Here is a 16,090-nt window from a genome sequence, read left to right as displayed (position 1 = left end):
CAGACTTTCTTGCCAAGGATAGCAAGTTCCTCCGTGCTGGTTCGTACAGTCACTTCCAGCTGTCACGAATTGGAGTTGGAACAGATCCAGCTCGACTGGGTGTTCCGGAGGTAGGGAAAGACCACTATAGATCTTTCCCCATGTGAGAAAATGCCAGTCCTATGCCAGCAGGTTCTCTCTTCCAGGGTTGTGGGGGAATGCCCTTTTAAACTTATGGTACGGGATATATGCTTAGACTTTTCCCCCATCCCATTTATCCCCAGGGTGCTGACCAAGATAAAAATGGAAGGCTGTCGTTTGATCCTGATAGCACCACAATGGCCCAGGCAGCACAGGTTCCCAGAGTTTCTCCTAATGTCGGAATCGAAACCCATACGCCTACAACCATCTCCATCTCTCCTGAACAGGGACAAGGGCCAAGTACTTCACCCATACCCGGAGTCTCTTCATTTGCACGCATGGCTCCTGAAGTTCAAAGACTCAAAGGAGTGCATAGATATCATTGCAGAATCCAGAGCCAAAAGCACTAACAAGACTTACGGCCTAAAATGGAAGTGGTTCTGCTGTTGGTGTCAAAGAAAACAACCAACACCCGCTCCAAGTGCCTTGGCAACAGGTTTTGCCATATCTCCTCTCTTTGCTGAAGTCAGGTCTCACATTGTCTTCGGTGAAGGTGCACCTCACTTCGATTTCCCGATACAGGACATCTCCTAAAGCGCCATCTCTCTTTGCTTCTAGTCTTGTGAAACAATTCATGAGTGGTCTCTTCCTCGCCTTCCCCCGGTATGTGCACCCACTATGGAATAGAAGCTCAACTTGATCCTCACATAACTGATGAGGCAGCCTTTTGAACCAATTCACAAAGCTGAACCGAAGTTTCTAAGCTGGAAAGTAGGCCTCATCTTGGCTCTTACTTCTACGAGGAGAGTTAGCGAAATCCAGGCTTTTACTGTCACAGAATCATTTTTGTCATTTCACTGAGAACTATGTGGCTCTGCTAACAAACAACTTTTATTCCAAAAGTCCCAACGCAATTTCGTCTTAACGGACTAGTAATACTTCATTCATTTTCTCTCAAATCCATTTAGTCCAGTAGAGCAAGCATTGCACACGCTGGATGTAAAAAGATGTTTAAAATTCTACCTGCATAAGACAAAGGACATAAGAAAGACTAATCAGCTAATAGTGGTTTACAGACAGGGCCGGGAAGGTACAGCAGTGACTAAGACCACTGTCGCCAAATGGGTCTCTTTGTCGAAAAAATTCTGCCATGACTAGGCTATCAAGCCCTTAACGAGAAGAACTAAAACACACTCCACCAGGGCAGTGTCCACATCGGCAGCTCTGTTCGCTGGAGAAAATTTGCCGTGCTGCGACATTGAAAAGTATCCTTACTTTCACGCAGCACTATTATTTGCAATCTGTGCTGCGTGAAAATGCAGCTGTGGGCCAAGCGGTACTGCGTCATCTCTGCAAATAAGGTGGGCCTCTGTTCTGGTAAAGAGGACTTTATATTTTATTGAAATTGCATAGCTTTGCTTAATATCATTTGCTAACGTTATTTCCAATAATTTCAGAATTAAAGGAGTAACTTTATGGACACAGCAGGATGTAAGTGCTAAATGTTTTGTTGTAGACTTGTTTGAAACTTTCTAGGGTTGGAAGGGTATTTGTGTGGTTACAAATGTCTGTTTTTTTTTTTTTTTTTAAACAATTTTTATTAACACAAACAGAAAATAAAGGTACACCTTTCGTCAGTACACGTTTCATCCGTGTGGTACATTTTGTTGTCATATTAATCAATATCTGACATTTTGTTGAAACTGTTGTACAATTACATCCAAACCTATGTAGCCATCACCCGTCGCCCCCCTCTAATACTCCCACTCTTTGTTTGTTTCGTTGCTTATGTCGTGATGATGTCTCTATTTCATTCGCTCAGCTCGGATTCTGAGTCCGCCACAGGGGGTTCGCATATATTTCCTCTAAATGCGTTCCATTTTCCCCAAATTCTCTGCCATCTCCGGGGGCAACCCCTGTTTGCACACACCACCCTCTCCGCCGCCATGGCTCTATCCAGGTTTCGGCACCACCTCACGTGGGAGGGGGCTGATTGCGCCCCCCAGTATTGCGCGATATTCCTCTTTGCTAATGCTAGTCCGATGGTCACCCAGGTTTGGTCAGCATGGTTAAGATCAGTAGCATCCCACGTAAACACATCCGAGGTTCTGGTGGGACATCATGACAGGTAACCCGGGAGATCGTCGCCATGACCTCCCCCCAGTACAAGGTAATGTCAGGACATTCCCATATGGTGTGAAAGAAGGTGCCCTGGAGGCCATATACTCGCAGACAGAGCGGAGTATGTGCCCTCCCCACTTGATGAAGTGCGTCTCTAGTGTAGTATATCCGGTGCAGTATTTTAAGCTGCACCAGTTTTATTTTTGATGGGATTGCCACCTCTCGGGGAGACGCCAATGCTTCATACCATTCTTGTTCGTCCATTGGCCCCACTGCTGCCTCCCACTTTCTTTTAAGGATCTCCGTGGGGTCTTTTTGATGGTTCACTAGTTTACGGTAGGTCAATGATATAGCTTTCTTGGTTAGGTGGTCTGTGAGCAGCCGATCCTCAAGCGGGGAGGACTCTGGTATGGTGGTCCCTCTGGGTATAGCTTTCTGTAGTGCATGTTGTATTTGCAAGAATTTAAAGTGCTCGGTCCGTTTCATCTGATACTCTCAAACGGTATCACCCCACCTCTCCTCCAGAGGTCACCGACCCTGGAGATGCCTATGAGGTCCCACCCCTCAAATTCTTTACTTAAGTGACCCATACCTATCTTAGGAGAGATCCATAGCGGCGTCTGCTGCGTAACCACCCCCTCCCATCCCAACCTGCGCTGTGCCGTGTGCCATATCTGTACAGTGTGCGCTGTGGGGCCTGTTAGCTTAGTTTTCCCTGATTTATCATATAAGGCTTGGAGGACTCCTTTTAGTCCCAGCATATTCCTGTCCATTCGTAAAGCGGGTTCATCTTGCGCTGCATGTATCCATTGATTGATTATTGTTAGTTGTGACGCCCAATAATATAGACGTATGTTGGGCAGCGCGATTCCCCCATCATACCAACTCCGCATAAGTTTGCAGAGAGCTATTCTGTGAGGTTTACCCTCCCACAGCAGATATCCCACCTCTGATTCGATCGATTTAAAGTATGAGTCTGGGACTGAAGCGGGCACATTTTGCAGCGCATAGAGGAAGCGAGGGAGAGCCATCATTTTGAACAACGCCACTCTCCCCAGTAATGTCAGTGGCAGGGAGTGCCAATATTTGACATCGCTTTACAGTCTTTTCAGGGGCGGAAGCAAATTGCGTTCTAGGAATAGTGCTGGATCCGGCGTGATGTTTATGCCCAGATATTTGAAACCATCCTCCGCCACTGGTATTAACACTCCTTTGGGGAGTTGCGGCGTAGGCCCCTGTAGGACCTAAAGCACTGACTTTGTCCAGTTAATTGAGTAGCCAGAAAAACAAATGTCTGTTTTATTGGACTGACTACTGACAGTACAATTTTTAGGTTATTGACTGCTATTCGGATTCCAGCATGTGGATCTATGAAAGATACCCCAATACTGGATAAGAAAATGTTACATACCTGTAACTGCGGTTTCCAGTATTGGTATCTTTCATAGATTCACATGCAACCCACCTTCTCGCTTTAGTTTATGGGATTCTTACTTCCCCACTTGTTCTCAGAAAATCTGAGGGAAATTGCCTGTGCTTGGAGTGTTCTAGAGGATGCTGATTGGCTGTGTTTCAACATTAGGTCCTTTTTTTAAAAAGAATATAGATAGACTATCAATAACATGGCTTAAGACCATTATAGCCTATAATATTTGTTAAACACTGCTTGATTATTTTACCGTGGGACTCCCATCTCCACAACGGGGAAGGATTCAAGCATCTGAATCTATGAAAGATGCTAATACTGGATAACCACATTTACAGTTAAGTTACTTATTTTCATACCAAGCCAGCAAGTCTTTGTCATCTAGACCTAAGGCCAATGCTACTAAGGGAAAAGCAGCTAATGAGAAATGTCTCTATTGCTGATACTTGTAAAGCGGCCACATGGAAATCTGTTCTCACATTCCCCAGACACTGTTGTTTGGATTCAGATGCTAGAGCAGATGCTCGAGTAGTAGAAGCCTCCCTCCAAAATGTATTTGCTTAATCTCGTCCTGTATTCTCTCCTTTGTTCTTATCAACAACAGTTGGTTGGGATGAGTCTGCTATTCTGTTCAAATGCTTATGACTATTAAAGGAGATCCCCCCAAGATAGAAAGTGTGGTTTCTTACCTTTAATCCTGGTTGTCTCTTGAGAGAATCTCCATTTAAAGTTATAATTAACCCTCCTCCTCCCTAGTGGACACAGCAGAGGAAACTGTCAAAAAGAACTAAGGCAACTGCCACCTGCTAAGCATGATAAGATACTGGTGATCTCTGGGTCCTTAAAGGCACAGTCACTATTTTAAACTCGCATAATAGCAGCCTATGGCGCTACTATCCTTCATCTCTTACTTTACACAAAAGGGTTTGTGAAAGTGCTTTGAGCTGTTTTGTAAAACGTTTTCCTCAAAGGATACCTTTATAGGGGTACTTTAACACTTCTCCAAGTACAATCTGAAGAATCTGTCCACTCGAGCATGTTTTCCAGGGTGCATATTATAGTCTTTCTAAAGTGTTTCTGCAAGCCATACTAAGGAAAGGCAAACGTCTACACTTAAGAAGATATTCTATGAAGAAGTGCTCTGGGATTCCCACATGTGGCCGGAACTATTAAAATGCTTATGGCTTTAATGAAGATTCCCCTAAGAGAGAAAGGGAATTACAGGTAAGAAACCATTCCTTCATTGCTGTTTAATTATGTAACTTGGAGTATACAATAGTAAACATGTGAGTACCTTATGCTGACGGTTATCTTGTTGCATCCCACTGCTTGGCATTCAAGATTATTGTTCTGTTCTTCAGAAACTGAGTTTATCTAAAATGAATGTTAAAACACCCCAAGGCTGCACACAACCTGGAATCTGCTTAACACCAGAAATCAGCATACAGCCTCATATCCGACTACAGCAATTGGGCCAACCAAAAGTTAACCTTCCACGAGTCATTGTACCTCAAGACAGTGCGCTTCAAGACAACAAATCAGACATCCATGCAGAGCAAGATGCAGAACTTGTACCCATAATAAAGCCTAAAAAAAAAGTAAGTATCTTATTTTTTTTTTGCACACCTTCAGTCTGCATCTAGTATGCCATTTTTTCACTGTAGGAGTTAACTTGAAAACGTCTCTCTAATGGATAGGATTGTAGCATGTGTAGCAGTAGATCAAGTGCTTTGCACACTCCTGAAATATGTTTATTTCCACCATTGGGTTACAAAGTGGTTTTGGAGCTCCAGGTCTTTTGAGCTGCAATCAATGTTTATTCCACTTCAGTGTCCAGAATTTCCTTCCACAACACCGGAAGAACCACCACTACTGTTGATGAGCCAAATTTGTCTAGGACGGGAAGACTGCTCACAGCAAGAGTCTGTATAAGAATGACTGTTGGAGAATGTATGGAGAACAAGCCCTTCCAGTGGTGTCCTAGTCCCAGTGTCTGACCATGACCAGGTTTGCAACTTGTGCCTGCTTAAAAATAACTAGGGATTGATCTGCTTGTCCTTTCAGGTCTTCAGTGTGTCAACTGGATCAAAGTCCTGAAAGCCTGCCCTTGAAAACTTCAGACGAGGATGAGGAACAGTCTTCGGGGGCCCCAATCAAACCCTCACCAGGGACACTGACCGCACCAAAGTCACTGTCACTTCATTCTCTGAGATTATGTAGAAGAGACATGGACAGGGTGCTCTGGCCAATGCCCCTGAGCCTGCTTGGCACCAAGAGTCAATTTATATTCCAGAGAAGCCTCGAGCTAAAGGCTGTGATCCTCGAAGCCAAGACATGCTTCCTAGAACCAGGCCTGCAAGCCTTTCCCTTTGGCACCAAAGTCGACACCAAAACACACCATTATCACAGCCTCAATGCTGCTGACACAACACCAACCACCATGCGTCTGGAGCAGTCTGATGTCAGGCTGATGTCAAGCAGAGGAAGATTTATATTGATATTCAATCTAACAAGATTTTAGCGTCCACCACTGCAGGAACCAGACCCAACACCTCTGAAGATGAAATTGAAATTTCAGGAGGCTGTTTCCAAAGAGTTGCATACATTCCCCATATCAAATAGATGCAAGTAGAAAGAACCCAGCCCTGTTCTGCCACTTACACCATGCCCCACTCCTCCACCAAGTCACCGCAGTTTTCCCCTTCCCCATAACAGTCCATATGCACAGACTTCGATTGGAAAAGTCTGTTTTATTGACAGGAACCCTATTACGACCCTGCAACACCAGATCCTTGACAGGACTATAATTTGCGCACGGCCGCCCCTCCCCCCCCCCCCCCCCCCCCCCCCCCCTCGCCGGAAAGAAAAGCAACTTTGAGTCCTACCTGTCAAAAGCTTTACGTCTGCACGACTCAGCAGTGTACCACATTACCATTCAAAGATCAGCAGACCATCACAGCGTCAGACTGCACGTCATAGAGGAAGAGGTTGCCTTCCTGGTACAAACATTATCGAAGTCTGAGAAATCTGTGCAATTCTTGTCCATGTTTAGGAGGATGACTGAATGCACTTAATAACTTTAAGGAACCGGTCAAGGCCAGGAAAGTCACTCCTAGATCAGTCAAGAAATGTAAGCTGGTGCCTGACGGCCTGCTTTACATTAGGGTTCGCGTACCACTGGACTGCTTGGTAGTACATATTACTAGGAAAAGGGCATCCACCCCAGGTACAAGAGATACACCACAACCAGATAAAGAAAGCCACAAGGTTGACGGAGCTGGAAAGTATGCTCAAGTGGGACCAGAAACACAGTAGCCTTTAGCCATCTCTGTGGTTCCCCTATCACGTTATGACTGATAGTGTTGGAACAAGTAGACAAGCCTCTTCAGGAGATCTACAGAAAGCACATCAGGAAGTGATCTTCAAATACTTTCAAATGCCAACGTGACATGGGCAGATTCAGTTTTCAGGGAAATTAACACAAGCATCTTCCTTAAAAGAGCTGCCTGGTTGTGAAGTTCTGTTTCTGTCCTGAGGTCCGACAGCACATCATCAAAGTCTCTTTTGTTGACTATAGGAAGCTGGCTCTGTATATACTATACCAAAGTGAGGTATAGTGTGCACAAGAGTCCAGTAGAACCCCAAAGGTAGACAGAGGTAAAGTTAGATAGGACCTTACTCTCTATTTGTGGTAGTGTGGTTGAGCAGTAAGGCTGTATCAGAGGACAGTGTTAAGCATTTGTTGTACACACTCAGTCAGCAAATGATTTCATACACTCAAAGACTGAACTTCAGACCAATTGTTTTTGTATGAAAATATTTTTAGTTATTTTATTTCCTAGAGCCAAGCAAGCCTGGCACAGGTAAGTGATACGTACTTTGCAGTAAATATACAGATTGTAGCACAGTTTGGATTCCAATTGTAAATGTACCTTGATTTGATTACTGTAGTGTTACTGATAATGCAATGCTTTTAAGAATACAGTAGATATACTTTGTATAGGATTTTGAGTACAATTACAGGTAAGTTACTTTTGAGATTACTTTTCTTACTGAGAGTAGTATACCTGGTTACTGCACTGGGGCATTTCCTGTAAACCGGTGAGCTCACAAAGGCAGCAAGCCTTTGAAGCTTCCCCTTCATGCACCCTGTCCATCCTGTTGGAGGAGGCTTGGCACCTCGTCCCAGGATGTGCATTGTTTCAGGCCCCCGAGAGCAGCAGGCTCCCGATCCAGGGCTCTAGAAACATGTCTGGTGGTGGCAGCTGAAAGCAGCCACTCAGCCTGGACACTAGTGGTAGGTTGGTTTTCAGGGGGCATCTCTAAAATGCCATCTGTGTGCATTTTTCATTAAATCACACACTGGCATCAGTGTGGATTTAATGTGCTGAGAAGTTTGATACCAAACTTCTCAGTTTTCAGTGTAGCAGTTATGGTACTGTGGAGTTGGTAATGACAAACTCCCAGCACCATATACTCTTAACGGCAGAACTGCACTTACAATGTCTAAGAATGGAGTTGGACACTGTAGGGGTACAAGGCTCATGCACCTGTACCCTTTCCACTTGTATAGTGCACCCAGCTAGAGGGGTGACTGCTCTATGCCAGGGCAGTGGGTTGTAGGCATGGCACACAGGGATGTGTGCAAACACAAGGGGATGAAGGACGGAGCGCTGAAACTTTTCAGACACTCGCACCCAGTCACAGATCTGGGTTAAATCCATCATCGTTCTTTAGCTCACGTCGCCACCCCAGTACAGACACAGCTATATGCAAATCAGTCTTGACCCTCTGCCTCATGGGAAATGTCCAGCCCGAACTGCCAAGCTATGTCTTCCCTGGACTGGAAACAAGCATCCTGGAACCGGTTTAGGGCTAACAACAGTTCATCAAAAAGTGGGGGCTACCATGCAGAAAGAGGGCACTTTCTCACAGCTAGACAGGGAGGTGTACACTCCACTGTCCTTTGTGTGATTTTGCGCCGAAGAGGGAGCCAAGGACTCCTGAACTGGGCAAAACTGTTTTATGCATGGAGGGCACGAAATGTGATCTTCAGTGCAATCTGGTGGTGCTTGGAAGCAACCCCATTGTAGGAAAGTGGGTTTCTGTTGCAGTAACAATCCCCCCCCCCCCCCACACACACACACACTTTTTGCCAGAATTCTGAGTCACTTTGACTTGATGAGCCCTGGGTCCCTGCCAATCAGGTTCCCAGGGCCTGTGTTTGTTCCCCATTGGCACTTCTCTGGCCACATGTAAGTCGCTTGTAAATGGTACCAAGGGCACTGTGGCCAGGGAGAGAGAGAGACACAGACACACACACACACACACACACACACACACACACACACACACACACACACACTTTGGTGCAGAGAAATGTGAAGATCCAGCGTACTGTAACCTTAAAGGTCTCCCAACACCGTAGACAGTAGCGGGATGGAGTCCATATTTCTTGCAAAGAAATCATGAATTTCTTGCCCTAATTCTTCACGAAAAGGGGTATCTAGTAATACAGTAGGGGAGAGCCTCCATGCCATATCTGGGGCGGACCGGTTGGAAGACTTAACTGCAGCAACACCGGAGAATGATCTGAGTATGTGCACGCCAGGTTGGTTGATTCTGCTAGCCATACCCCCAGTTACCGAGATATGATCCAGTAGTCTAGTCTTGACCAACTAGAGTATCTGGTCAAGAAACCTGTACCTTTCCACTCTAAAGGGTGTAGGACCCATCAAGCATTCAATAGGTGGTGTGCGACCATGATGTCTTGAATGTGGCAATGAGCGTCCTTGTAGTGGTGTGTTTGGGAATGTGATCTGTCCATTTGTGGATCCCACCCCTAAAACAAAGAGGTAAATGTTAACAATGCGCCTAATTGTATTCTCATTACAATAATAGGAAAATCAAAATGAGAAATGGCACGTGAAAAAACAGTTCAGAGAGGTAGCAGAAGAAATTATTGGGAAGCAGATGAGAGGAGAGCACAAGGAAAGAGAAGACAATGGGGTACAATGAAGACATATATCTATGCATGATATCACTAAGAGATGACACAATGTATTCAAATTGTAAAAGCCAGAAGACAGCAAGCACTTTATCCAAATTATCTTGATCCATATGTCCTAAATGTGATAATTTCAAAATGTCCTTATATGAAGCATAAATAAATCTTTTAGTATATTGAGATTTTGGACCCAACAGAAAGTCGGATATTTCCATGTCCTCCAATAGGAGAGAAATATGTTGTTTCTCTGCAGATAGTGTAGAGTGTTCTAACCATTTTTGACACAATTTCCCCACTGAATAGGTAGTAATAGTGCCTGAGTGTTGGGATTGGGAATAACTGGCATCGGGATGTCTAGCTTTAAACCCCAGTGTGGAATTTAAAAACAGGCATGACATACATTTGTGTCCACTGGCGGCAATAACCATCTGTGAGGACCTAAAAGTGTGGTGTTAAATCTACCATTCTGTAGCATACTATTGAATTGGTCCTCAGTACATTTTGTTAAATGTTGCCAGTTGTCAAATTGTGCAAAGGAAGAAATGGTTGCTGCATTCATTTCTTTGATCTTAGCCAATCATAGACATGTAGTCTGGTGAACGGTGTTATTGAGGAAAATCATTGGAGTAGGTATTATGCAGGCTCGAAATAAATTATCCGTAACCTGGTTCTGCCAGCATTTGGTACCTCAAATGGATTTCAAATCAGTGGTGTCCTTCCAATAAGCATAGCCTTTCAAATCCAATTGTGCAACAAATGATTCTGTATAAATTAATTTTGTTTGCGGAAGCATATATTTTTTCATGGGTGTAGGTACAAATTTAAAATAAAAGGATGTTGGATCTGACGTGTCATATCCCGAAAAATATTAAAATTTATCTTTGTATGTTTTGGAATTCCCTTGTTGTGGAGTGGGACAGTGTTCCCATTGTGTTGGAATTAAAAAGTGTGTTTTGAACCCTAGCTCAATGTAAATAATAATGTCCACAATGGTGGTAACACAACTTGTCACCATAGTTACCAGAATTAAGGCACAAATCCTCTGATTCAAAAATACTATAATATTCCAGCTCTGAGAGCATGGAGTTTACAGTTTCAACACCTCAATCATCTTAACGTAACCCTGGTACTATCACATCCCCCATAGAAACACATAAGCTATCTTTAGGATCTCCGTAGGACCGAAATTTTCCGAAGGAACTTTCTCCCAAACAATTCCATCCGCCACTGGAACAGCTGAAATGTTCATGAAGATCAGGTCTCTCTTCAGTGTATGCGAAGAAGGGGAGGGGTGGGGGAACACCCCGTCGACCAGTTCCGCAGCAGAGCATTCTAGAAGGGAGTGTCCATTAATCACAAGAAAAAAGCTGTCACAAATCCAATCCACAGGAATCGAAAAACCAAGGAATGTTATTCAAACATATATCCAATATAGGACCAGATAAGTGCATTTCAGAAAAGGAAAGAAAACACAAATCAGTGTAGCTGGAGTGTCTAAAACAGAAGAGTCATCAAAAGAATCCAAAGTAAAATCATCTTGACTCACTTAGTGCCCAGAAGCAGTGTCGAAAAACTGGTGCCACGGGTATGTGTAAAGAATCTAAAGAATCCAGTAGTGGTGAATCTGTCAAAATGACATCAGCTGCAGAAGATGCTGTAGTGAGGTCAGTACTCACTTCAGTCGAGTTTCTGGCAGCTGTAGCGGAGTCTGGTATGGATTGAAGTGCTTTATTTTGTTGACAAATGTCACAGGAAATGACATCTTTTTTGGCGTGCTAATATAAGGCATGCCACCAATAAAGTTGTTGTAGCAGCGAAATGGTGACCGCCACACCTGCATGTGCCGAAGCAACACCTTCTCTTCCAGGGGATACTCATCAATAGTAATAAGCACTGAATTATCTCCGCCCACGTGCGGGAACCCGTAGCATATACAAAAATACATATATATGTGTATGTAGTAGAAAAGAAGTACATAGTACGAGTTAAATATACATGTATAACATAAAAAATATGCAGCCCTAAACATACCCAATAGGCTAAGAAGCCAGATTTACATGTATTTCTCTAGTATGAAAATAACCCATAAACATATAATGTAAGAGAAGGACAGGTACAGTAATAGCATTCCGCAAAAAACCTTTTATTTTCATAAAAAGAAAACGGGTAATGGCAGGCAATTAGCCTAAAGAAGGCTGCATAAATCAATAACATCCCTGTACAGAAAAGGAAACTGGCATCTCGCCTTTAAGGCCTCAGAGACCCTGAGCACTTTGCCTTTAAGGCCTCCAGGAGAACCCTGCTGCCATCATGCACCACAGGTGACAGTTAGGTCAGTTCTTTTTTTCCGGCTCCTTCTCTGAGGAACCTGGAGCTTGAGCTTAACTGATTTTGACTTTTTCTAGTCAGAAATTACATTCCAACTACTTTTTTCGATATTTCTTGATACTGGTGGTATTTATCAGTCTTTTTCTGACTAATTGGTTATTCTTTTTAGTCAGATATGCCACCTTTATTTTATAAATGTCCTTCCTGTGGGAAGAAGATGGCCAAGTCCGATCCTCATTCGGTCTGCGTTGTGTGTCTACCTTTCTCTCACAACACAGAGACATGCTAACACTGTCTTCATCTTTCAAGAAGAACATTGAAAGATAGGGAGAAGATCAGACTTCTAGGCTTGCTGGAGAGAAGAAAACATCATAAAAGTGGCCCAGAGAGTCATCATTCATCTGGAACGCCCTCCTCTTTGAGAAAACGGTGAAGATCTGCATCACCAGAAGCTAGAAGTAAGAAAAAACATCACAGCATATCGTCGACGTCGAGACCAACTAAACAAGTAAGGTCCACGTCGAAGACGAGATCGCCATCGAGAAGTAAGTTGACGTCGAGACGTGCTTCGGGCCCGAAGCATGATAAACCACAGTCGATGTCGAAGCGCCCATCGACGTCAATGCAGAGGTCGACCTCGAGATCTCCGCCCCCTTTTCGAGGGTCGGCTTCGAGACACTCCATATACCGCATGATCACCAGCGGTTGACGTCGAAGGGACCGACGTCGAGGACTTCGTCCCATAGATCTCCGCCGTCCAGAGTGTCACCACCACGGTCATCGTCGATGGTGGCTCATTCTGGTTCGACGTCTAGGTGTTCGCCGTCGAGGGACAGGCAAGTTATCCCTGCGGAAGGCTTAGGAAGACAAACTTCTAGATCACGGCTCTCGACGTCGAGGGAAGACTTCTTCTTCTCCGTGTATAACTATCATTCACGTTACACCGGTGAGCAAATCACCTCCTATCAACATGTCACCCAGATGGTTGGAGGACATTAGAAACTGGAAGATCCAACCCATACCTAATGAGAGACCTCTTACCATGGGATGCTAAAGACCGCCTGCTAGTAGGTCCCCGAGGCGTTCCAGATCTCCATTAAGATGGCGCTCACGCTCAAAAGAGCGCTCAAGGTCCCGCAGTTCACAGACGCCAAGGAGAAGACAGAGGTCTCCTACAACGACTGCATCAAGTCATTGTATAGGGACTACTCTCCTACTATATCTTCAACTCCACCATCCAGGGTTTCCCCTGTTGATGATATTGGGACATTCAACGAGGTGCTCTGTAGTAGTGCCAACAAGTTAAACATAGCCATGTCGGTACCTCAGGTTACTACAGCCATTGTATTTGAAACTTAACATCATCGGGCTTCGGCAAAGCCTCTTGGATTGTTAGGGCCTGTGATGAAGACTGCGATGAAGACTTTTTTTTACACCTGCCACAGTGGGCTCGGGTCCCTCGAGAATTTCAAAGAAATACAAAGCCCCAGACCAAGATCCCTTGTTTCTGCGATCTGACCCTCCACTGGATTCCCTTATAGTCGCCGCTGCCAGGAAAGCACATTCCAATACTTCTATGTCATCTGCTCCTCCAGAGAAGGACAGCAAAAACATGGATTCTTTGGGACGGAGAATGTGCAGTACGTCAGGATCCGTGATGAGAGTGGCTAGTGCAGCCGCTCTACTGGGGCGATATGACCGATCTTTATGGGACTCTTTAACAAGATTCACAGAGAAATTACCCAAGGAAGATCAAAAGGATTTCCTAGAGATTGTGCAACCAGATCATTAGTACAGCGGCCGATTCTGCATATTTAGCAGCTCATGGATATGCACATGGCATTTGTTCATGAAGATCAGCATGGCTTCGTCTCCCGGGTCTCAAACCTGATGCTCAAAGAAAGATAGTTAATCTGCCCTTTAATTAATCATCGTTGTTTGGGTCACATGCGGACAACGAAATGGCAAAAATGAAAACTGAGTTGGATACTCAAGGCTGTAGGCCTTGAAAAGAAGAAGGAATTTCATCGTCGCTTTCGTCCCTATGACAAACGCTCTTTTTAACAGCAAGGTCAATCCTCTAACTGGTCATCGCAGAACCAGGGTCAAACGCAACAAAGGTCCCAGTTCCAGCAACGTAGACTGGGACGTGGCAGAGGCGGTAACAAACAGCAGTCAGCAGCACCAAAGAAGCCACAGAAGCAATGAGGTGTGTCTTCCTCCAAAGCTGTTGTCCACTCCGATGGGAGGAAGCGTTGCTTTACATCTGGAGGGGTGGAAACGTATAACAAAAGACAAATGGGTCATCAACATTGTTCAAAATGGCTTTCTTCTCAAGTTCAAGACTCCTCCTCCATCTATATCTCCGAGAGGCATTTCTCACTGCGACCAACGGTTGTTACAAAAGGAGGTAAACACCTTATTAAGCAAAGGAGCTATAAAGAAAGTTCCCGCTCCTCAAAGAAATCAAGGACTCTACTCTTGTTTCTTCCTTGTGCAGAAAAGAGGCCCCACCACAGAATACAGGCCTATACTGGACTTGAGGCTGTTGAACAAATACATTCGCAGAGAGAAATTTCGAATGTTAGCACTCCATCAAATTTTCCCACAGCTTCATCAAGGGGATTGGATATGCTCCATCGATGTACGGGATGCATACGTTCATGTACCAATATCGAAGAAACATCGCAAATTGCTAAGATTTCGAGTGTCTTTTCAACATTACCAGTATTCAGTTCTCCTGATCGGGCTCAAATCAGCTCCCCGAAAATTCTCCAAATGTATGGCTGTGGTGGCCGCCTTCCTCCGCAAACAGAAAATATTCATATATCCTTACTTGGACGACTGGCTCCTGAAGAGCTCATCTCCAACTCTACTGCAGGATCATCTCTCGTGCTGCTTTCAGCTTCTCCACAACTTGGGCCTTCACGTCAATTTCAAGAAATCCATACTAAATCCAACGCAAAAGATCCATTCCCTAGTCTCCTTTCTGGACACCGAAAAAGCAAGCGTGTGTCCTTCGGAGGAGAGGTTGTCATCAATCCAAGGAAAATTCCTGACCCTTCTTCACACGCATCTCCCGACAGTTCGACAGGTGTCATCACTACTGGGATCAATGGCGTTGTGCATCTTTATAGTACCAAACGCACGATTACACATGCATCCACTACAACAATGTTTGGAGGACCAGTGGATGCAAGTATCAGGGTGCTGGGAGGATCAGGTAATTCTCCATCAATCAGCCAAGAACTCCATCTGGTGGTGGATGAAGCGATCGCACCTGATGAATAGAGTCCCTTTCCACCAGGACCCTCCAACCCAGACTTTAGTCACTGACGCTTCTCTCCAGGGTTGGGGTGCTCATATGGGCCCTCTGCAAGTACAAGGTCTATGGTCCGACGCCGAGCAGAGCTACCACATCAACCTGCTAGAGGTGAGAGCCATACATCTAGCTCTCAAGTCCCTGTTTCCATCGTTCAAGTCTCTTCGCCATTCTAATACAAACGGACAATACAACGACGATGTATTATTTGAATAAACAGGGAGGTACCCGATCAAGAACACTCTCCATAGAGTCTCAAACCATATGGAATTGGCTTCTAGCGAGAGACCTGTCAATAGTAGCCGTTCATCTACCGGGCTCTCTCAACTCCCAGGCGGACTTTCTCAGCAGAGACTTCGTCGAAGCCCACGATTGGGTTCTCAACAACGAAGTCGCTCACAGCATCTTTCGAGAATGAGGAATGCCAGACATCGACCTGTTTGCAGACTAGGTAAAAGCAAAATGCCCCATCTTCGCATCCAGGTTGCCCCAGCAAGGGTCTCGAGGGAATGCCCTATTGATCGAATGGTCTGAGAGACAGAACGCTTTTCCACCGATCCCATTGATACCAGTGGTAATCAACAAGTTGTACAGGACCAACTCCATGATGATCCTAATAGCCCCGGAGTGGCCTCGCCAGTGGTGGTTTCCGGACCTCCTTCAACTATCGGAAGTGCTACACAAGAGGTTGCCATGCTGCCCGGATCTCCTATCCAAACAGGCAGGGACAGTATTCCACCCCAACCTGTCCTCCCTCCGGTTGACA

The 16,090-nt window shown here is 44.9% G+C and overlaps 1 protein-coding gene across 8 annotated transcripts in view; it reads left to right on the top strand.

The window, feature by feature from the left end:
• The window catches only part of LOC146797000 (uncharacterized), a 1,179,218-nt gene that overhangs the window by 615,657 nt on the left and 547,471 nt on the right, over positions 1-16,090 (top strand). For 6 of the 8 annotated variants that reach the window (XM_085629591.1, XM_085629587.1, XM_085629592.1 and 3 more), the window contains exon 9: positions 5,029-5,265. The exons of the other annotated variants lie outside the window; for them this stretch is intronic. In XM_085629591.1, the coding sequence (XP_085485717.1) occupies positions 5,029-5,265 (237 nt within the window). The remainder of the gene's footprint in view (positions 1-5,028; positions 5,266-16,090) is intronic. 8 annotated transcript variants of the gene reach the window in all.

Source organism: Triturus cristatus, chromosome 10 (assembly GCF_964204655.1).
Source record: "Triturus cristatus chromosome 10, aTriCri1.1, whole genome shotgun sequence".
NCBI classification, from domain to species: Eukaryota; Metazoa; Chordata; class Amphibia; order Caudata; family Salamandridae; genus Triturus; species Triturus cristatus.
This window is presented reverse-complemented; position numbering and strand designations above follow the sequence as displayed.